We start from the raw sequence: 23,593 nt of genomic DNA, 5'->3' as shown, positions 1-23,593 counted from the left end.
TGGTTCGTCACGCTCCCTGGCCCAGAAGCCTGGAGCGAAGGAACGAACCGTTTTTTAATCATGAAGTAAGATGTCCGTTCACTTTTAACCTATTTCCCTCCCCAACAATACAGGCAGAGCACTGCACAGCAATTAAAGCCCCTTGGGGCCAATTTTAGATTCCAGCGACGGTACCAGACAGGTGAAAAGATTAACTCTGAAGCTTTTAGGAAGTTGTTCTTTTTTTTAAATGATGTATGGCTTTTAAGAAAAAAACCAAAACATCAGTGAACAAATCTCCATCCGTGAACAAATCTACAAAGAACACCTTGGAAGAATGCCAGTCTATTTTTTGTGGCATTTTAATCATTGTTTTTCTCCCAGGCAGAATATGAAGTAAAGCAGACTGTGGTTCCAATCCTACTTAAAATCCAGCTGCGAAAGGCAGAGGAGAACAGAAGTGGAGCTCCGCTTAAAAAAATAACAACCGAAAGCAGGACAGACAGAGGAACTGAAATGAAAAGGCAGCCGAATACAATGAGACACCCATCAGCTCAGTCCTAGGAAATACAGAAGTGGTGGTGTCGCAAGGTGCCTGTACAACAGTCGCCCCCAGCCCCTCGGCACCGCAGTCCACACCTACTCAAGCCTCTCACACCCCCTGGTGCCTGAATCTGGGTCCAAGCATTCTTGCAGGGAGTAGGAAGCCCGACATGCGTGTTCACCAGGACGCGCAAACGCGCAGACAGCTGAAGCTGGGGGAGCGGCAGGCAAGCCCTCCAACCCACTCGCACTCCCTCGCACGAGCACGCACGAGCACGCACGAGCACGCACGAGCACGCACGAGCACGCACGAGCACGCACGAGCACGCACGAGCACGCACGAGCACGCACACCCAGGACACCCCCCGTCTTACCTCTTCTACATTGTGAAGGGAGGCAGCGGACACTGTTCGTGGAGAGAGGGGGTCAAAGGGCTCTTGGCTGGGGGCGGAGTGCTGCTGCTGTTGCTGTTGCTGTTGCTGCTGCTGCAGCTGCAGGAGGTGCACCTGCTCCTGTCTGTGGGCCAGGGCCGGCGGCACGCCGAAGTGGAAGCCCTGCCCCAGCACGTGGCTGGGCGGCAGGCCGGGGTGAGTCCACTGGGCCTCGGGCAGAAGGTACTTCACGGGCGGCGGGGTGGTGCGGCCCGCGGGCAGGGGGAAAGCGGGGTTGTACATCGGCGCCTGGGGCTGCTGCTGGAAGGCCTGGCTGTTGATCATCTCCAGCTCGCGGCTGACGTCCCCGAAGGGCGCGGGGAAGGGGCCGCTGTGGCCGGCGGTGGCGGTGGGCGAGGGGAGCCCCCTGGGGCTGCAGGGCTGGACCTGCCGGTACTGCAGCAGGCGCGACTGCGGGGGGGGCATCATCTCGGCCGGGTCCCGCTGCTCGCCCTGGTCCTGGGGTGCCATCTCCCTCAGGAGGCCAGGGAACCTAAAAGCGAATCGCGTCGGCCGTGAGCAATGAGAAGCAGAGCCTTTCTTCAAAACACCGCCTTTACTAGTCTGTCCGCCCCCAGCAGAACATCAAACACTTCCATCCACCCAGTTACTATCAGCTTCTTCCATCCCGGGGTCGTGGGGAGCGGGAGCCTATCCCGGCAAGCATCGGGCACAAAGCAGGATACACCCTGGACAGGGCGCCAGCCCATCTCAGGGCAGACATTATCCCAGAAACCCTATTATCCTATTATCCCTATTAAACCCTATTAGGCCTATTATCCCAGAAACCAATTCACCTAGCAGTAGGTCTTTGGACTGTGGGAGGAAACCCACGCAAACCTGAGGAGAACATGCAAACTCCATGCAGACAGCACCCTGGGATTTGAACCCAGGACCCCAACACTGCGAGGCAGCAATGCTAAGCACTGCGCCACCATTCCAATCTGAACACAGCATCAGGCGCAATGCCTGTAGCCAACGCCGGCTGCAATATGAGTAAGCTGGAATGCACATCACCAACCTTTGGAAAGCCGGCCCCGTGTCCTCCTCGGCGCCGGCGCCCAGCCTCCAGTTGGCGCGCAGCAGCTGTGCGGGGAAGCGCAGGGCAGGCTGGGCCAGGTGCGCCAGGGGGAAGGCCACGCCCCCCGGCAGGAAGTGGCTGTGCTCGTTCCACTGGCTCAGCCGGGCCTGCTGGCTCAGCGCTTCCAGGGCCGAGGCGCCTGGGACGTCTGTGCGGAGGGAACAGAGGGGAGCTGGTCAGTCTGCACCGAGCGGCGAGGAGAAACCGAGCCAATCGGCACTCGCTGTGCGAAACTCTTCACGACCGGATCTCGGAGCGGTTCCCACAGGGCGCACCAACTCCCGTCCTTGAGTGCTGGCATCTTTGTTTTCCTTTCAAAAAGGCTCTTAAAAGCCCAAACAAGATCACTACAGCCTTGACTGAGCCACTTTACTAAACATCTCCCAACTGTACAGGCGTGCAGCTGCATTCAAGAGACCTAAACACTGGACCCGAGCTGTACCTCCTGTAGCGAGCAGACATCTGATCTACTCCAGTAATAACTCATATGTTCTACAATGGCACACAGAAGTACTGAGAAGAGAAAAACTGTTGATGCAGAGTAAAAACCGCCGATCTCTACTCAATGAATATCGCTCCTGAAGGAGATGTGATAAAATCACAGCCCACTGCCCAAGATAAAACACACGATTGGCTCATGCCCACATACCGAGTCCTTCCAGCATGGGCTCCGAGTTTTCATCCGGGAAGCTGCCAAGCCGGCTGGGCTGGGGGGGCGGCGGCGGGTGACTGGGGGGGTTGAGCTGAGGAACTGGCCGAAGGGAATTATTCATCTCCTCTGGCATCAGACCGGGGACAGGCGGCTCAGCGGCCATGGACTCCAGGCTGGGGGACTGCAGGCCCCTGTGAGGCAGAGGGGTGTTGAAGAACGAGGGGGCATGCCCAGCGGGGAAGACCGGGGACAGCTGGGACGAGTGCTGATGCATCTGGCTGGGGTGCTGAGGAGGCAAGCTGTTCTGCTGCTGCTGCAGCCGGAAAGGGGGGCGAGGCAGGGGGTACTGGTGAGGGAACTGGCGGCTGCTGGGGTGGGGAGGGAAGCCAGGGTTTGGGGGCGCCAGGTGAAAGCCGAGCTGCCTCTGGCCGGGATTGTCTTTCCGGTGGAGCCTGGCGTTGGGGAACCCCAGCGGGCCCTGGGACTCCGGACTCCGGCTCTGTCCTGTATCCAAGTCTCCCTGGGGAAAGGAAGAACAATCTGATATCCAAAGGCAAAAAGAACTTCCCATCTCCCCTTACTGCCCTTGTTTTGGCCCAGCAAGTCTGGATCCCTTTGATACTACCAACCAGACGAGCTGGGAGAGAGAGGCCGTTCGCTTGTAATTGTTCTCTTGTGAAAACGTTTTCTACCAATGCTGATCGAGTGCCTTCTCGGTGGAAGTTACTGCTCGACTCGATTCGCAATCTGAACACCACGTGACCTAAGGCTACAGCCCCATGGAATGAGTTAAAAGAGGCGTCACGATTCGTTAAATCACTTTACCGCTACGCCAAATTAAAATAAAAAATTATGTAAAATACGCACCTGCTTTTCTTTTGATTCAGGTAGTTTTCTTTCCGGGGTCTGAAGTCTGCTCGGTTCTAGTTTTGGATTTGCATCTATTTTCCCTGCAAACAATCAAACAATTAGTGGAAATCTACATGTCCTATCAGCACACCAGCTTCTTGTAAATGGATATGGACATCCAGCAGAAGGGCAATTATAAAGACACTTCACTCCTTCTTTTGCCTATAATGCCCCTCTGTAACAAACAATAAATTGAAGAGAGCACTGTCACGGGACAGAGCTGGAAACAAGTTTGAAGGTAAACTGACACATCTGACAGCTCTGACAGTATTTGTACTGAAGACACACATGTGCACACATTTGAAAAATGTAAATATAATATTCATTTTAAAAATGTTTTATTAAAACAATGACCACCGCCTATGGCTTAATTTAATGGATTTTCTTTTACAAATAAGTCCAGAACCACCTTGAACAGGAAGCACTGCTGTTTTATCCCATAGGAGACCCCAGGACATCAAATGATGTCCCACATTTTCTGATCTCTGGGATTAACACGGATAGCCTTCAGAGCCCTGTGACACGAGCGGAGTGTAGGGAAAGCCAAGCACCGTTCCGGCTGGGGTCCTGCGGGTCCTTCTCCTGGCCCGGCTGCGGGTTGAGCCCGATGGGCGAGGGGAGACTGGTTCCATAGGGAATCGGGGACCCCCGGCCGTGCGCCTGCAGCAGGTTCATGTTGTAGGCCATGGCGGCCTGGTGACTCATGATTCGGGGATCCACTGCAAACCGGCCTTGGTAGCCTGGCCAGGGAACCTGCGGGGGGTGGGGGGAGACACACTTAAACAGCGTGGAACAACTTAATTAACAATCCAGCAACATGGAGGGAAAGGTAGCAAGCTAATCAACTAGACCTCATAACAGAACCTCAGTCCTGCCTCTCCGGAGGACAGAGAGCAATAAGAGCCCGCAGCTTAGTCTGTGGTGGAGCCACAAGTGAGCCAGGAGCCCGGCTGGACCAGCCAGCCAGCCAGCCTCTTTCTAGAACACGAACACGGACACCACATCCTTGGCCTTCTGTGAACCGCATGAGGCAACCAGGGAAGATTAATTGCAGGATGCTTGGTAATGGAATATAAAAAAAAAAACAGAAAAGGGGATTATGAAAGATGTTATACGATTTCGCATATAAATAAGCATAATTAATAAGAGCAATAAATGGCAAATCTGAGGCAAGAGGCAGGGGGCACAAACAAAACTTTCAGTTATTTATCTTTTATTTATGCAGCTGATAAAAAAAAAAACAACTAAAAAGCTTCATTTTGTCAGCAGAATATTTATCACGGCACCAGTTAACAACATGACACCGTGAAAGAAGAATGAATGTTATTCTTTTTGTGATTTACAAGGAAGAATAATTAAACATGCCTTGTACATGAAAATACTGTCTGTTTTTTACCCTGAATGTACAAAACCAGAAAAAGAACATTTTTTCACAACAGTGTACGCAGCACTCTTATGCCAAAGCATAAGATTTGGCTTTCTTATAGTTTGTTCCTTGCATAATTTCTAAAATCGTGCACAAACCGATGCAAGGTTCTGTAAAAGCCAGTGATTTTTTACAACTAGATTGTTAGAAAAGGTGACTGGAGAATACATCGTCTCACAGAGCACAGCAAAGAAACTGCAGAGCAGTACGTTCTTCTCAGATCTTCGCTGTGAGATCAGACGCTGCCTCTAAAGATTAATGCTTTTGTTTTTTTAATTCTGTGTTCAAACACAGCTCCGAGATCGGTCTAATCTCTCGTGAGGGAATGTGGATTTTATCTACAGGCAAATACCTCATACAGCACTAAAGAACCTCAGACGAGCGAGAAGCTGAACCAGGGAGGAGAGATGAAGAGAAGGAAGATGAGCACCAGTACAGCAAACCAATCTCATCTTCTGGGGAATGAACCCTGACAGAACCAGCACCTACACTGACAATGGGAATTTTAAAAAGCCTTGATCTTCTGCAGAAGAGGCGCTGCAATTTTGCAGAAGGAAAAAAAAATGTCACCATTATCGTGTGCCATCTTGACCACCACACACATACTTCTGCTCTGGACTCCGAAGAGAAGCAACAGGCACATTTCTAGACTTGGAATGTCCTGTATTGACAGGGTAAAAGAATTCAAGGAATTCTAATGTCTCAAGGAATCAAAATCCTCAAAGGAAAAGGCAACCAGGTGGACCTCATCAGAATGAGCAGTGAAACACAAACCAGGGGCCAAGTGTAAATTCACACCATTTCACACCAGAGGAATGTTTTTACATAACGGGTCTGAACAAGCTGCCCAACCATGTCGTCAAAACCAGTACCCTGGTTTCTTTAAAGAACCAACTTAAAGAGACTATAACTAAGCTCTATCCTTATGCTCTGCCAGTAAATGAGAATCCAATGGATCCACTATGATTCATTCCAAAAATCCTTCTGCATTGCTAATACACAGTCTTCTCACAAATGAAAATCCCAAGATACTGAGGATGAAGCATAAATCATTCAGATTACTTCACACCTCAATGGCATAGTTTAATATTTGGTGCTGCTGTTCAGATCTACTGAGCCGATTTCAAAGGGGCAGCTGTAACTTGGTCTTGTGGCGTCTGAAGCCAAATACTGTTAAGCATGAATCCCAAGAGAATTCAAAGACAAAACAATTCACAGTATCATCAGGTTGGCAACAGAACAGGACACAAATAAAAACAGGTTTAAGGTGAAACTCACAAGTCTAAAGGAAAAAAGCAATTTATTTCACAACACCTGCTGTTATTAATTTTTAATTATTAGAATCTTAACACCCGCGACGAGAAACAAAGGTGCTTTTTTATTGCTTTCGGTAATTTTCATGTTGCTTCGAAAGAGCACTTTTACTACATGCATTTAAAATTCTCCATCTTGGCAGGACAGACCCTCATTGAGCTTCAGCGATATTCTATGAAATTTCCAGTAAGTGACAAATGGAATTTTAGTTGCATCAGGCCTGCATCTCCAAAAAATGGCTTGAACTCATGGTTCTTGCCACTTACAAACTGCAGCAGGAAAAGCATTAAGCAGCACTGCATTTGTGATGCAGTTTTATTTTCCCTAAATACACCGTAAAGGGCAAATCTCTCATGCCATGATGCAGATGGCCACTGATTTAGGAATAAACTGATAAAACATTTCAACTTTGGCACCTGCTGTTAACTGAATCCTCAAAACAACTGAACGATTGCAAACTTCAACTGTAAACACAATGAAGGCAAGAACCAACTGCTTTTCATCCTGGACCGAACAAATCTTTGATTCAGATAATATCTGCTCTACCCAAGTGCAACCGCAGGTGTGAAAATGACAAAGACGTCCCAGTTAAGACCTGCCTAGCAGCCTTAGACACTTGATTGTGGTAAAAGCGCTCTTTTTGAAGCATATTTTATCTAACCATATAAAGGTGACCTCTGTGATATGACTCAAAATAAAAGTCCACGCAGCATTAGTGATAAACATGCCTCAACTCGATCACAAGGAAAGGCAGAAAACCTCAGGGTCAGGGACTGGATGTATGTAAATACAAAGGAAAGTGATGTTAACTACAGCCTAATGTGACCAAAACACAAAAAATAAAGATGTAAAGTAAAACAAAAATTCAAAGATTTACAATTAGAAATAAAACTTTTATTCCTCCACTAAAACAGTGACAGCGGAGTTTTTCCTCTCTCAACATGTTAAGGTGTTTTGCAGTAAGTGCACCACGGCTGTAACATGTCCCGCGAAATGACAAAACATGTGACTGCAAAGCAACGGTTTCATAAAGCGACAGCAAGGACTGAAGAACAGGAGCGAAGGCACTTCGCTGCTCATTACTAATGAAAGACCTGCCTTCTGTTAATTCCTGCCGAGATGCAACGAATCGGCCTCATTTCATTCCTCACCTCGAGGGTGCGAGGACGTACTTGAACATAAAGCAGAATTATCACAATGCTTCTCCTTGGTGACAGCGATACGCCACAGCAGCACCTGCAGTAATGTTGAACAATCACACCGGACGCGTATTACAGCAGCTACGATTTCACAGGATGACCCACACTGTATGAACTACTAGTCCTTGCCAGTCATTGCTCCTGAAAAGTGTTTCCCGGCCATCCAGTCAAATACAGCGCAGGCGAGACACTACAGCTCATGTCGGGGGACACCAGACACCATGAGAACATGCTGATCTGCAGACCAGGAGGCACGGCGACTTCAAGCTGGACAAGCAGAGACCAGAGGACCAAGAGGATTGGTCCAAAAAAAGCTCAATAACACTGATCTAACGGAATGACTGAGGAAAAAATGAGCAAGCTCCAGACAGGATTGTAACTGGAGAAGTTCTGCTGGTCTGGGGTGCGGGCTGGGCTGGCTGGCACGGCGGAGCGACAGCTGCAGCTGGCCCAGGTCCCCTCCTCGGGCAGGCATGCCGCAGCAACCTCTGCATCTGGTTGCAGGGCTGCCTGGGAGGTTGCTTTGTTGGCAGAGAGCTGCGCTGCTCCTCCGCTCCAGCCCCAGCCCTGCTGTGTGCTCTGGAGCTCTCGCAGAGCAAAGGCTGCTGCTAAGTGTGCTGCAAAGGCACAGTGGTAGACACGGCGCCACCTGGAGGACGGAAAAGAAGAGCCGACTCTGCGTGGGGGGCGGGGCGGGAGGAGGAGGGGGGTGTATGACAAACAACGAGTAAATCCCTGCGGGGAAAAAAAGACAAACGGGACTTCCAAACATGCTAAAACGGGACCCGGGTACTTACAGGCAAAGGCACGGACATGACCATGTTGCCTCCGTAGACCGCGGGCACATACAGGATGCTGGTCCCGGTGTGGGGATCGATCCGCTGGACCGGGCTGGGAGACTTCCCCATGGCGGCGCTGGCCCCCAGGGGAGGCGTGAAGGCGCGGATCGGGTTCCCCATCAGCACCGCGGGGCTGGGCTGCACTGGGGTGGGAACAGACAGCGACACGAGCCGTCAGGCCGCCAGGAGGGGCCCGGCGCAGCCCCTGCACCCCGGCAGGAAGCACGACGCGGGGGTCCCCTTCGCTCGCGTCCCGAGCCATTTACACCATTTACAAAGGAGGGGGAACCAGTGGGACGGGGTGACCTAGTTTGGAAAGCTTTTTTAAATAACCTTTAGCAAAGCCCAGAGCTTCAATTAACCAATCATGCTCTCCCTTCTGAAACCCACATGACGGTGCTCAGCAGGCGCTCGCTATCAGTGGAGTGGACTGAACACTGCTGTGAACAACGCCGCCACACGAAGGAAGCAAAAACGACTTTACAGCCGTTTCCCGGGTATTTATTAAATTTGCTCACCCTTGAACGCTGCGATCAGTTGCATAACCAGGGGTAAAACGCCTTATTTTCTAGCGCTCAGGCTGAGCGACCGGCGATCTCAGTGATAAAGAAAATGCACATTGTCCCCAACCATATTAATATTCTGAAAAATTTCATTTTCTCCAAATTACATTTAAGTAAATGAGACGCCTTCCTTGCATTCCTTACCCACGGTGAAAGCCTCTATTGATTCAAATCAAATAAAGCTGCAGTGGCCTCATTAATCTTCAGATGATGAGAAAATTAAGCTTTGCAGAGCAGGTCCCAGAAGGCTGAATCGCAGCTCTGAGCTTTTGCTAACACGGATTCGTATCTAAAGGGAAGTGGGCCCTCAGTGATGTCTGTGAAATGCAGAGGACGAGCAAGGCGCCAGGCTGACATTTCGCAAGAAGATTTGCCCTCCCTGCGATGCAGAGCTGTGTCACCACCGAGCACAGGACCAGAGTGGTGGCGCCAAGGCACACTGACACATGGCATTGTCATATACAGAGCAGGCTTGTGTCATCGACAATAAGGCTTTCCGCGCAGGGTGAGCATCACATCACACGTGCGAGAACAGGTGAGAGAGACCCAGGTGGTTTTGCGATTACAGAGGATGACCATTGCTGACTGGACTGAAAGCACAGCACATTTTCCAGACATCAGGAGCCATCCTAAAAGGAGTACTCAGAGGTACTAACCGCTAATAATTCAAGTTAAACAGAGCACAGCTGTACTACACTGCAGCCTGTTGTGATAGAAAGCGTTTGCTAATGTGTATTACGCCTGCAGTCCAGCCTCAGGGTTTCCATGCAGATCTCTTTTAAAGTGTTCACGTGATTTACCAGGGCACCACAACTGAAACTTCCAGGAAACACTAGGAGATAATTACTATGTGTACTATTCTATTACAGAGCTTCTCACACTGGTTGGAATGGACAGGTATCAGGCACAAAGCTACTAGGAAACCTTCTGAGACAACAGGGCTGTTGCTTTCAGAGATTCCTTGATGGTGCAAAGTTATATATAACTGGAAACTCAAAGCATCAGACTTCAACAAAGTATTTTCTTTCAGCACAACAAAAATCGTGCTTCTGGCTACTAGTGACTTTCCTGAAAAACACCTGAAAAGCATCTCATTAAGCTGTATTTTGTGTCTATGCATTGAACGCTGTACGGGGAAACATATGGGTACCCAAGGCCTCTCCATGGGGATGCCAACTGGCTATTTTTAAAATCTCTGCACTGTCACCCTGCTGCACACCATAAAAAAGAGAAATGTGTATCACCCAAGCATGAGGGGTGCAGCTAAGAGCAACACTGCCACACCTGCAGGGCTGCAGTTGAGCAATAACGATGACCAACATCTCCACACACCACCCTTTTACCTCCTCTTCACCCTCTTCAAGAGAAACAAAAAACTATTTGAAATGGTTTTCAGTCATCACAGTAACAAGATGGCGATGAACTCCAAATCACGTAGGTCGTCAACACGAGGGCTATAAAAAGAACTTACCAAAACCATCTGCTTGAAAATGCTCAGCCTGGTTCTGATGCTGCCCTTTGCCCTACAGGGAGAAGGCGAAACAGAAAAGTTTTCATTCCTGTGAAGCAGTCATGTGCATTTACCAACACGCAATAAGTGAAGCATAAATACAACTTTGGGCCCGGTGTCAATCACATCAATGACATCAACGAAATTGACAATTTCCTACAGAGAAATGGAAACTGTTTCGGCAAACCCTGCTAAAAAACAGCTGGGACTCTCACAGGGCATTTCCTGCTGCCCAGTGGAGCTTTCTTAAAAACCGCTTCCAGCAAAACAAAGCGGCCACTTACAATTCAGGTCGTACACAACCTGTCGGGTGTTTTTTTGGGGAAAAGAAACAGAGGAAGAAGAAAAACACCAGATCCTTATTTACAAACCTACCTGGGGAGAGATTAAACAATTCATTTAATATACAAGATTATTATGACTTACAGCAGTGTTCAATATGTCATTTCTGAAGGCTCAATTTACATATTGTGATTGTTCCTTTCTTTAAATGAATGTTGTAAATAGCTTAATTACCATACAATTCTCAGAAACATGCAAATAGAGAGCCCTTTTACAACAATGCCTGCAGCATCTGCTGAAAAGCCATTAACTAGTGACAGCAGCAAGGTCTCTCCCTGCTGCTGTAATATTAAAGATGTCAGACAGCGCCATGCCAGTTTGAAGAATTAAATCATTTCCTTTAACACGGAGCAGAGCAACAGTGAGCTGCTAAAAAAGATGCACCTTTCGTGATGTTTTGGGTTTTCGGGCTAGGAAACAAGTTTAGCCGTCAAATAATGGAAGTGAGTGGTTTAATCTCTTTTAAACCAACAGCCGCCTGGGACATATTCGAAGAGAAGGGACAATGATTTATGATTTTGAATTCCTTTCGAACATATATGAATACAACGCGAACACCTCACTGCAACATGGTGAATTTGTTTCAAGACATGTCACAATTTCAAGAAGGACGTTTTAAAAAGCCGTTAGCTTGCGTGGACGGAACAGGCCCATCTATTTAACTTCTAAAAAGTCCATTTTAAAGCCCGGCTCAGTTCGAAAGGCGGCGGTCCTTTCCGGTGCCTCTTCCTGCCAGAGTGTCCGCGTCGGCCAGGTGCCCCGTCCCTGTCGCCTGCCCGGAATCGCACATCTCCCTCTGCCACAGCCCGCCGTCCTGAGTGGGCGAGGGGAGTGGTCTCCAGGGGTCGTCAGCACCCGTTCCGCGGTTCTCACGCGGGCTCTGCACTCAGGTGGGCGAGGCGGGGCTCCTGCCAACCGACACCACTGCTCCCCGGCCAGCCCTCCTGAGATGTAGCTCTCCCGGTACGCTACTCCCTCCCCAATCCCATCAAGTGCTCCCTGGAAAAGAGCGAGCTGAACCTCTTCTTCTTCACCCCTCCCCCCCCATGCAGCTTCAGGAAACAAGGCTGAACTAGTGCAAACAGAAGAACTAACTGTGTTATCCAACGTGTTAACACATAGTACAGCGAGAAATAAGCACATACAGTCATCTTGAGGAGGACATCTCCACACAGCATCACTGCCTTGTCTCAATACAAGTGCTTACTAACAAATACAAAGCATCAAGACTTGTGACGAAAGAACCAGTGTCCACTTCAGCCGATACACCTGCACTCACGCGTACTACATCAACGCATCAATGGGTTTTCACAACACAATGCACAAGACCGCAGTTGAAGTGTACCTGCTTGGACTCACTCGGCTCAAAACTCAAAGGTCTCTGCCCGTACAGGATCTTCGGCCCTTGCTCAGTTCAAGAAGGTCAAGAATTCCCACAGGAAAAAAAAAATAAACCCACAAGGCCTGAGCTCAAAATGACTCCAGATACAGGAATAAAACAAGTGGAAATAAGAAAATTAGAGTCACTGTTGCTAGAGCTTGTTTCATAGACAACACTGTGGTAACTAACAATCATGTTTTAAATAATAAGCTGAGAAACCAAGAGCAAAAACAATTAGCTGGACCAAAAAGCAACACACTTGTTGGTTTGGATACATCCTTTCACTACGTGATGGGGAAATCAGCCTCAATTTTTATTAAGGCAGTGAATAACAAAGAGGGGACAAAATGTTTCCTTTCCCCGTGTCAATTAAAATGCCTCGACTGGAAATAAGGCTAGTTTTTCACCATAATCGCTTTCCACCCTTGTCTTGACGAATACAGCTCCACACGAGCGGCCGGCGCGGCTGTGTTAATGAGGGCTGGCGTGACCGAAGCACTCCCACGCTGCAGACGCGCCGGCGTGGAAATCAAACAGACCAGCACTTGGGACGAGCCGTCGGATCATGTGCACGCCGGCCATTTGACCACGGGTATGATCAGCCATCACAGCCCCACAGGACAGCTTGAACACTGCAAATAACACTCCCACGGCGGCAGAGGTAGGCTTAATGCAGCATGAACTCGCCTCCGGTAACTAAGTGGTTAAAATAATACAAAGTGAACTATAATTGTGTTCGGCGCTGTTTTGTTCTTTCATGGGAGGGACAAAAGTTCTCATCTGACCACAACTCTCCGGTACTTCGATTAACTGTTATTGGTGAAATCGGTGCAATTTTGCAGCAGATCTAAGTTCATTAGAAAGTGGTCATTTAAAAATGGAAAAATCCTGCTGAAACTAACAGAGCACCACGGCCATTTATTAAAAAAATAAAATACAAAGAAACTAAATGGAAAATGCATGGAGAAATAAAACTAGTAGAAAAACATGAAGGAAAAAGCGATCTACCAGGGAGCCCAGTGTGGGTAACTGGGCCAGGCAGAGAGAGATACTGAGCTTGTGTTTTCCTATAAACCTGTATTTTTAACCCAGCAGTGCTGCTGGAACACAGGCCCCACTTTCTAAAGCTCATCGCGCAGCAAAAGGTCTCGCGTCCAAGTTGCAAAGAAAGACGGCCCGACGCTTTCCTGCAGCCTGTCGAGAATCTCCATAGAACAAGCAGCACAGGAGAGCTGTGAAAGGTCCAGGTTAATATCCGTGGATTACCTACAGAGAAGCAGCGCAGGCACTTGGTCGCTTAGAGAGACATGCATGAGAAGCTCATTTCTTCTAAGCCCCCAGAAGACATGGCACGAGCGCTCCATGACATCGGGTGTAATAGTCACAGCAAGAAACGCAGGGGACATGTACAGAAAATCCTATATCCTGCCAAATACAAGCACGAAAACAGACACATATTAAGGGACCTGTTTTTAGTGCAAGGTATTAAAAAAAAAAATACACCAGGCTGCATTGACCCGTGTGGTCTCTTCAGCGTCGGGGCTGATATGACATCATCAACCTCCAGATGCACTGGACACGTTGCGGGGCCAGCACTCCTGGGGACCCGTCTCAGCGCCGCCGGTACGAACACAAGAGGACTGTTATGACTAACAGGCAGCTCAAGGAGAGAATTGATGATGCTTATTACAAACAGCCTAAATTGGTTTGTGCGTGCTCTGGTCCATGACTGTGCTTGTATCAAAACACGAATGCCTAGGGTTTGTTCCTTAATTCACATACATACAGTATATAGTTTCCACCCCGCGTTGCACCTCCTGCATCACGGGAGAGGGGATAAAACAGTGTTGCCAACATCACACGATGCTGCAATTGCAGGTTTTGGAAAAACACCCTGTGCAGGAAACTGCACTGACACCTGGGTGGTGTAAGAAGGCGTTTTAAGATGCAAAGACCTCCAGAAGTGACGGAAACCTCAGCAGCAAGATGTCCACAACGCAGGAAGCGGAGAACCGTGAGGCCCCAGCCCCCCAGCAAAACGCAGATGAGCCTGAGAAACAGGACGCCCTCCCAGGTGGCCAGCAGTGCCCCCACCACTGCTCCCCCAGCGAGCTGCTGTGGGTCCAACCCAGCACTGGACAGCTGAAGCCAAAGGCCCATATCCGGCACAGGTTTTCAGGGTGACAATTCAGACGTTCCGTATAATGAAGTTCACCTTGTCTCAATTAGAGCAGTTCTTTTCTTAACGGTCTTGTTTTCTCTGTCTTAAAAGTCCCCTAGCTCACACAATTTCCTCTGAAGCCCTTGTCCTGCAGACTGTAGTCCCAGGACTGCACATAGCCGCTCAGCGGAAGGACAGCTGGGATGCTGCTGGCGCTGGCAGGCAGAGGGGGCCTCCAGGTGTACCTCTCAGAGCTCTGCACAGGGGTTTATTTTAGTCATTAACGTCAGGCAGTGACATTAAAAACTCTGGGAGCACCCGTTTATCGGAGAGCTGAATCCTTGACAACAGCTGCTAACCCCTCTTGCGTAACCACGCAGATCGCTTGGGAAAGCAAGGCCAACAGAGCTACAACGCTCAGGACAGCAGGAGGAGGGGGAAAAAAAAAAACACCACACAGATTTGCATCTGCAGGTAAAATGCTGGAATGTGCTCGCACTCTCGTCTCTTTTAATTCACAGCAGCGAGGACTCGGAGCAGCTCCTGTCCTGCTGTCCTTCCAGGCACTCTCGTGTGTGCCGGCTGCAGAGGCAGGCGATCGAGAGAATAAACTCAGAGGGACAGCTGGATGCTTCCTGTGTGACTCATCCGTTCGGCGCAGTGCTCCAGCTCTCCAACATCTTCCACCCTCTCCCCCTAAGCTCTGTGCGGGGGCCGAGTGGAAGACTCCGGCACTGGGGGCTTCATCAACGCGCACAGTGGCAAGCGTATCCTTAGAGCTGGTGTCAATTACTCCATCACACCTAATTTCACCTTCAAGAAGCGCTTGGGGGGACACTTACCTGCGTACACCACTGTGCATGGAAAACAAATGAAATTCTCTCTCATTATACACAGGCACCCACACATACACAGTAAACACACTTGTTTTGTGCGTACCTACACAAAGACGCAGATGCAGTTGAAAACGTACGTGCATACATACCGTACACAGAAACGCACAGCACACGTCGAATGGAGCTGTAGGGATGTTATGATGCAGGGGGATGGGTGCTGTGTGAAAGAGCCCAGCTCGGACAGGAGGTGTTTGTTTTTACCTTGGGTGGCGACTGCTGCTGCTTTCCGGAGCCGGCGGGGTGCTGGGCCCGCAGTGCGCGGGGAACGAACTCGGGCGCGAGAGGGTTGAGCACGTAGGTCTTCTTCAGCTCCAGCGCCTCCAGCTGGGCCTTGATCTGCTCCAGGGTGATGCCGTGCAGGCTGCTGTTCTCGTGGCAGATCGTGATGAACTTCTCCCAGAACTTCCTGCGGAAAGAGTGGGGAAGCAGCTCAGCGGCCGGACGCAACACAGGGGCTTCGTCCATCTCCGGGAAGGATTAATCCGGCTTTCCCTCGGGTCATAGTTCAATTAACTAAGGAAGACCTCAGTTCCAACGCAACCCTCAAGCCCGAAGTGCACCTTGACTGCTAAAAACCCGTTTATCAGGCACTTCAGTCCTGCCGTTTTCCCAGCGACGCACGTGCCCGTGTTTGTGGGGTTCGCACCGCTAACTGGGTGGCTACGGGTTCGAATCTCGAGCTGCTGTGGGGCCCAAGCAAGGCACTCCACTCAGATGGCTCCTGTCGAAACCCAGGGGGGCATATCAACAAAAGGGAACAGCTGTGGATAAAAGCTTCAGCCAGATAAATTAATCATTAAATAATTAGGGTCAATAATGATAACACCTTACGCCCTGAGAGCCATGAATTTGTTCTGCTAAGCTGGTATCACACGAAGTTGCAACTGTACATATATAGCCTTGAAAAGGAGGTCTACTGCTTCCTTCACATTACTTCAAAATAAACACAGAATGCAGGGCGTAAACCTGCCTCCATCCCTGAACACGACAGACTCAATTTCTGGGGGGAAAAAAAAGGCCAGATAGTGTACACTACTAGTCCACAGTTTCCTGCTTCTGTCTGCAAAGGTCACAGGAAGAATAAAATGCATTAACAGTTATTTTCCAGAGGTGTAAGGATAAGATGGCAGCATCATTTTTAGGGAGGTCAATGCTGTAGATTTTGTTCCAGGCTATTTTTTTAAAGGAATGATGAAATTGTTCATAAGGATCTTGTGATCTCCCTTCTTCCAAAACCAAATCTTAGCTGCAGTTCTTGGAAATGATCTACTAATATCTGAACATACAATACAAGTAAGCCTAAGAAAACTTTCTACATTCATCTCAGACCCAAGTCTCCTAAAAATACTAAATCCCAGCCTCTCGTTTTTTAGCCAATGTGTACAAACCTTGACAGAGTGACAAGCTGCTAATTCTATTAAATGAGAACATGGTGATGATCGTAAACTGATATACAGGAAAGCCACAATTAGTCAAGCAATGGGATTTTCTGCCTACAAGGACGATATTATTCATCTGACTGAAATAATTCAGTCGGGAAAGTGAAACAAGAACATAACATGACTCAGATGGCGTCTTCTATTATTGCTCATGGGACGTGTAGCAATTGGTCCAGTGTGACATGTGAAAGCTATTTTTAACTGTTTCTCTTTACACATAATTGCACTGCTATAAAGCGGTCTGACATTGCAGGGTCAAACTCGGGGAAAGATGTCCTTTTTCTTCTAAATAATACATCTTTACAACAATATATTCTTATTTCCAAAACTCCATCCACCCAAATCAGATAGGAGGTGACAGCCCCAAAACCACAATCTTCTGTGCTCATCCTGTGTCACTGACTGGAAGGGGTTAAATTTCGCTCCTCTTAGAGACTGAATCCACAAGGTCAGAAATCCAGCTCACCTGATTCTAGTTTTAGGTTACCGCAGGAAGTTGCATTCAGGCAAGCTGGAACTTGAACAAGACGGGGCTTTTGCTCAGTATACCAGCAGTATCAAGAAATCAGCCCGACAAATCTGGAATGCAAATTAATTTGACATCTCAGAAGTGCACCTCGGGGTGCAGGAGATGAGGTCTCGCACCTTCAAAGACCAGCTGAGCGCTTCTGACTGGGCAAGGCTGCAAAAACAAAGGCCATTATTCCCAGGCTGCATTAACAGGAGACAAACTCACTAGGACCTGGCACAGGCTTAGGAGCAACAAACAAAGCTACATTTGTAGCAGTGCCACAACCTTTCTAGGACCAGTTCTTCAAAATGCGCAGCCCTGAAACAACCAAAAATATCATTTAAAATATCCTGGAACTCAGCAGCAGTAGTTCATCCTTGAGCGCAGGGTGGAATGAACTCAAACCCTCCCACTCTGGCCAGTAGTCATTTCTAACCACAGAAACCTACGACATGACATTAATGTTTTGATGCAAGATAAATGGGGTACAGCTATTTTTTAAATACTGCTGACAGATTTAATTTACAACTATTTATATAAAACAGTTACTATATGTCTGTTTGATTTCTTAGTCTTAAATGGTTAATGGCTCAGTTGTGTACTAGAACGATTTTCACCTTAGGTAGCAACTGAGTCTTTTAAACCACTTAAAGTTATCCTAGATCAGCGATCCCCAGCTCTGGAAATGGGGTACAGCCTGATTTCCAGAATGGAGGTGCTCCCTCTGTCGCTTTGTTTTGTCCCCACTGAGTTCTTAAGCACAGGTTCATTGATTTCAGTTTTATATTTGGGGAATATTTACAAATATGCTTACAGTTCTTCAAAGGTAAAATGTTTTTTTTTTAATAACTGGTTCTAATCCACTATCAATTTCAGTTTAATGCAGGATGTCCTGACAATCTATGGGACCTGTAGGACATTGTACTGGTGCTCGATACAGGGTCACCTCCACTTTGAGCGGGTCCAATACAGGCTCACCCCCCCCCCCCACTGTGGGCGGGCCCGATACAGAGTCACCCCCCCCCACTGTGGGCGGGCCCGATACAGAGCCACCCCCACTGTGGGCGGGCCCGATACAGGGCCACCACCCCCCCACTGTGGGCGGGCCCGATACAGGGCCACCACCCCCCCACTGTGGGCAGCTATGGCAATGTCACTCCCACTATACCCGATACAGGGCCACTTCCCCCTGTACTTTTTTATCATAACTAGTAAGAGCTGTTTAGTTGGAAACACCTGCAAAGCAATTGCTGTTGAGGAGAACTGAGTAGAGACCCTATAAAGTTGGAAACAAAACTTTTAAATGTAAGTTATTTGTTTATTCAATTTATTTAAACTGACTGGAGCTTATTCAGACATACCATGTTGAAATTGTTGCAAGCAGTTCAATCGGCACTGGAGAGACAGAGCCCAGCTGGAATAAAAACCAGCAGACTCAGTGCACCTCCAGGACCAGGGTTAGAGATCATGGCCCGAGAACGACTTTCCATTTCAGAAAACAGCTGACGCACCTACACAGCCTAACGGAAGGAGAAACACAAATGTGTTTTTTTTCAAACAGCACGTGCTCGGCGGGCAGATCCGAACTTGCCTAGCGCCAGTCAGACTCTCCCGTCAAGCTCCCCGAGAAGAGAAAAGCAGAAACCAGGATTTCACTGGGAGACGTGAAACAGCTCCTCTTCCGATTACCCAGCGCGGCACTCGAGCCAGGAGCCACACTTGTCAGGAGCCGGCTGAGGAGCAGGCGTTCGTAAACACCCCTTCACAAAGATGTCATTCTGTACTTTTCAAAACACCTCCCCCCACCCCTGCTCCTGGCTCTACCCGATCTCTTCTGCTGAGCCAACAGCAGTGCACAACGTCTCTGGGTTTCAAACAGTCACAACCACTTTTCTCTTCCATTTACAGCTGGGGCGTGAACTGCCGAACAGCCCGGGGAGACTCTGAATGCCATCAGCCCACGGCCGGGGGTCAGGCGGCCCTGCCAGGCTGCAGCAGTGTGACACCCCGTGCAAGGGCCGATCACACAGGCTGGCTGGGGAGAGACGAGTTTTGAAAGAGGCAGGGATGGGGTTTGCAAGACGAGGGCGCTGCCGTTTCTGATGCTTATCTCTAAAAAAAAAGAGCGGTTTGATTTCCGGCAGCACCTCAGGCCGGCTCAAACGCTCCCTCCTCCCGCATTACACGGATTGATTTAATTGGCAATCTTTGTGACATTCAGCTACCACTGTCTTGCAGCCGCCATTGGCTGATGCACTGCGGTTTCTATGGTAACCTTCCGAGCTGCGGCATGGGTCAGCAAGCACGGCTATGGCTTAGTGCTCAACATGCAGCTTAGGAAGTGCTGCTGCCAGGACCATGTTGCCCACAGCAAGACTGCTAATGGAGGAAGAGCAGGGTGCTTGAAGAGTGCCAGTGCAGGCAGGATGCCGTCTTTCACATGGTAGACTAGTTTATCAAGCACCCTGCATCCTATTAGGACTGAACCCTTCAAATTTGCTTCATACAGTATTGTAATAATATATGCACATCTAACAGTGGCTGACTACAGCAGCACTTCAAGCCCATGTACGATTAGTGCCGATCCTTCAGTTGTGCGGCACCACACACCACGCCCAACCGTCTACTGGCACAGCTCGAGCCCGAGATGTCCGAACTAGAGGGCTCAATCTGCTCTCTAAGCAAGTGGATCTTTTTTGAGCCCGGCAGGAGAACCAGGTCGTGTTTTTATCCACACGCAGTGCGGCAGTCACTTCTGCAAACGCAGCTAGGCTCCCACCCGTTTTTTTTTTTTACGGCTTCGAGGACATGAAGCGTCTTGCGTCTCCCGTTAATCTGAAACCGCCTGCTCCTCTTTCGAGCGAGCCCCGCCCCTCGGGAGACGAACCCCCCCCTTGCCCCTTCGTCACAGGGGGGAGGCGGAAACTAAACCAACAGAGCCACCGTGAGTAACAGCTGGGGGCCGAACCAGCGACGCTGCTGCCTAGCAAGGCCCTGCGCCGTGGTCAATTATGCATGAATGAAGCTGCAAGACAACCAGGAACTACGATTTACACAGAGCTGCAGGGAAAGAGCTTGCACCTTCATTAACTAACAAAAACACTTTCTCCCCCCCCAGGGGAAAGCGGTCGTTAACCACACTGAGGCCACAGCAGGCATCTGATTCCCCATCTCCTTGGGAGGAAGGGCAAGAGGCAGCATGGTCTTGCACAGCCCTAGTGCTGAGTGCGCCGGAGGGGAATGTGCCCCTTAAACGTCCTGCACAGAGCTGGCACCCCGGCCCGTCTCCATCCTGGCCAAGAGCTGTCGCCCAGCCCAGCGGGAAGGAGACGGTTAAAAATCACAGACACTTCACTGGCACACAATCACTACTCCCACTGTGTAAGGCCAAGGTAGGCTTTTGTTCTTTTTTTTTAAATTTTGATTTCATTTTTCTGCAAGGAGGCGCAAATAAAAAAAAAAAACTTCAGAGGGTTATAAAAGACTAAAACGCAGCTCATAAAGCTCGCATCCTAAGATTTCTTCCGAACCCCTCTAATTAGAACCTTTTCTGATTTCTTCTTAATAATTCAGATAGTACAGCCAAAGTTATCCCTTTTGCCTCTTTACATGAATTCAAGAAGAACTCTAAAAGCTGGGAAATGTGACGACATAAGAACACAGAACTTGTACTGGCAGGATGGCGCCCATGGGGTCCAGATCCTCCGGGCACCAGCAGGAAGCCCACCACTGCCCTGACCTGTCCAGCAGCCCACACTGTCCCCTTCCTGCCGTCTGACCTCCCACCACCCTCACAACCCCGCCACTGCACTGGACTGAGCAATAGTGTCAGTTTAAACTGTACACCTGTTTCCTCAGTTCCTCCGCCTGCCCCTTGAATCTGGGCAATTCTTCGGGATGGCAGGGGAGAGCCGATCCTCGACCCTTGAGCAGTTCTCCGCTTTTGTAAAAACGTGGCACGGATGCTTTACGTGAGGTACCTTATGTATGAAATCTTTTTCTAATTAATTCCCAGTTACTTATTTTTCAAAATCTTTTGTGTGTGTGTGTGTGTGGGGGAAGCTACATCCCTATGGACCCATGAAGCCTTTAAGAATGTAACCAGGCTCTTCCACAGCTATACTGGGAATTAAGGAAAACATACACAACATTTAAGCAATTAGGATTGGGAACAGCAGCTCAGATATGATTCATTGTTTCTGCTGGGCTGGAGAATAAGGTGTTAGGTTTGGTGTAAAATGAAACAACAAGCACCTCAGGAATCACTCGGCCATCAGCCATCCCTGTAGCACTGATTCTTCCCGCGTTTCACAAAGCGCACCAACAGGCCTCCCTAAAGACGGCTCTTCCCCAGCAATTGCTGCCTTCAAAGTCACAAGAAACAAGTGCAAACATGGCAGCTTCTGCAGGAGAAATTCTACAGAACTTAAGCCAGATCTGGACTAACACCTAACAGACACGATGCACAGGACGCAAAGTGTTGTGTGCGGGGAAAAAAAAAAAAATCACAGCCTGCCGATGAGCAACAGGACACTGGGATAATGAGGGATGGGGGTGCTTTCAATGTCACTGACAACATCGTTACAGGCTGAGGGAGTGACTGGCTTCAGAACCTGAAAACACACGGACAGGGGAGCACAGATCCCCACTGCTGACAGGACAATCTGATCTCCCCCCGTGAGCTTTCTAAACTGGCACAGCCCTCCCAGCCTGCAGCCTTCCATTACAAATCACCGCCACTGTCCGCGCCCAGAACTGGCGTCTGACCCGCCGATCGACAGGCTGGTTTCAGCTCGGTCCCTCTGCGCACACAAAAGCAACGCCGACGGACCATGAGCACATGAAAGGGTACGTGCCGGGGTGGGGAGCGGGTAACGGCACATCAAGGGGCTCACCTGCACCTCCCCACGGAGCACAGGGCGATGGGGTCCCCCACTACGGCCACCAGAGACTGGGCCCTGGTGATGGCCGTGTTGAGCAGCTTGTAGTTGGACAGGAAGCCGTAATCCAGGTCCTCCGTGGAGTCCTCCACCAGCTGCTCCTTCCTCTTGATAGCCGTCTGCTTGTGCTTGCAGGTGTGGCGCGTCCTCACCGTGCTCAGGAACAGCACGCGGAACTGCTTACCTGGAGACGGCACCAGCAACAAGAGGTCAATGATCAAGGATAAGGAAGAGATCTGACACTCCAGCCTCTGTCCCCACTCCCTCCCCCTGGACGCTCCAGAACAGAGCCCCAGCCTCTGTCCACACTCCTGGACACTCCAGGCTCTGTCCACACTCCCTCCCCCTGGACGCTCCAGAACAGAGCCCCAGCCTCTGTCCACACTCCTGGACACTCCAGGCTCTGTCCACACTCCCTCCCCCTGGACGCTCCAGAACAGAGCCCCAGCCTCTGTCCACACTCCCTCCCCCTGGACGCTCCAGAACAGAGCCCCAGCCTCTGTCCACACTCCTGGACACTCCAGCCTCTGTCCACACTCCCTCCCCCTGGACGCTCCAGAGCAGAGCCCCAGCCTCTGTCCACACTCCTGGACACTGCAGGCTCTGTCCACGCTCCCTCCGACTCACCCTGCACGTTCAGCACCCTCTCCACGCTGACCTCCGACATCCTCTTCTTGCGCAGCTCGGCCCGGATGCGGAACACCTGGTCGGCGTACGGCGACACCACCCCGATGCTCCCCTCGTCCAGCTTCCCCCAGGCCACGGGCCACTTCCTCCTCAGCTCCTCCACGCGCTCCACGATCTCGAACACCTGGGGAAAGAGGGGCGTGAGACCGTGCCGGGACACACGCCACACCCGCACTGCCACGCTGCTCAGAGTTCAGCATAAAGGCCACAACCAAAGTCCCAGTAATAATTTCAAGGGCCCGTTTTTTCAGGTTGGCATCCATTTAAGTCTCTCGCAAGTGTTTTATAGTGAGCCTTGCTGATTTTTGAGCAAACTGATTAACATCGCGGGTTAAGACGACTCAACTGCAGCTTTTATTCACGGAAATGTTAATACCATAAGCCTGACAACTTCACACAGAAACAGCCATGATGACTTTATAAAACGAAAAAAAAAATGAATGATCATTGACTTATATTAATATGTAATAGGAGAAGAAAGGAAACAATGTTTCGGCCGTGGAGCCTTCTTCAGGTGTCCCTTTGCAGCCTACGCATGCTGACGCAGCTGCCCACCTGCACTACTTATATTAATATGTACACCAGAGCATCGCATGGTGAAAACATCTTTGCCTTATTAATGATCTGGCTCTTTTTTTATTAATTATACATTATATGCGCTACGTGCCCAATAACACAAGAGGTGATCTAATTCGGCACAGGCACAGCTTTATTGGCTTATTAGAGGTCACACTGCACAAGGCTGAGTATTACATTACTGGTCATCAGTCCCTCCCAAAGTGACTCTTGG

At 49.5% G+C, this 23,593-nt stretch overlaps 1 protein-coding gene across 1 annotated transcript in view; it reads right to left on the bottom strand.

Moving 5' to 3' along the window:
• helz (helicase with zinc finger) overlaps nucleotides 1-23,593 on the bottom strand; it is a 71,239-nt gene that overhangs the window by 5,199 nt on the left and 42,447 nt on the right. The window contains exons 20-29 of the mRNA XM_069194635.1: nucleotides 22,744-22,927; nucleotides 22,072-22,300; nucleotides 15,428-15,632; nucleotides 10,408-10,459; nucleotides 8,332-8,516; nucleotides 4,147-4,348; nucleotides 3,554-3,636; nucleotides 2,684-3,206; nucleotides 1,975-2,182; nucleotides 897-1,446 (exon numbers count right to left, since the gene is read on the bottom strand). Coding sequence (XP_069050736.1) covers nucleotides 897-1,446; nucleotides 1,975-2,182; nucleotides 2,684-3,206; nucleotides 3,554-3,636; nucleotides 4,147-4,348; nucleotides 8,332-8,516; nucleotides 10,408-10,459; nucleotides 15,428-15,632; nucleotides 22,072-22,300; nucleotides 22,744-22,927 — 2,421 coding nt within the window. The remainder of the gene's footprint in view (nucleotides 1-896; nucleotides 1,447-1,974; nucleotides 2,183-2,683; nucleotides 3,207-3,553; nucleotides 3,637-4,146; nucleotides 4,349-8,331; nucleotides 8,517-10,407; nucleotides 10,460-15,427; nucleotides 15,633-22,071; nucleotides 22,301-22,743; nucleotides 22,928-23,593) is intronic.

The sequence above is a fragment of the Lepisosteus oculatus genome, chromosome 9 (assembly GCF_040954835.1).
Source record: "Lepisosteus oculatus isolate fLepOcu1 chromosome 9, fLepOcu1.hap2, whole genome shotgun sequence".
Lineage (NCBI taxonomy): Eukaryota > Metazoa > Chordata > Actinopteri > Semionotiformes > Lepisosteidae > Lepisosteus > Lepisosteus oculatus.
The sequence above is the reverse complement of the archived record's forward strand: the minus strand, read 5'-3'. Positions and strand labels throughout refer to the sequence as shown.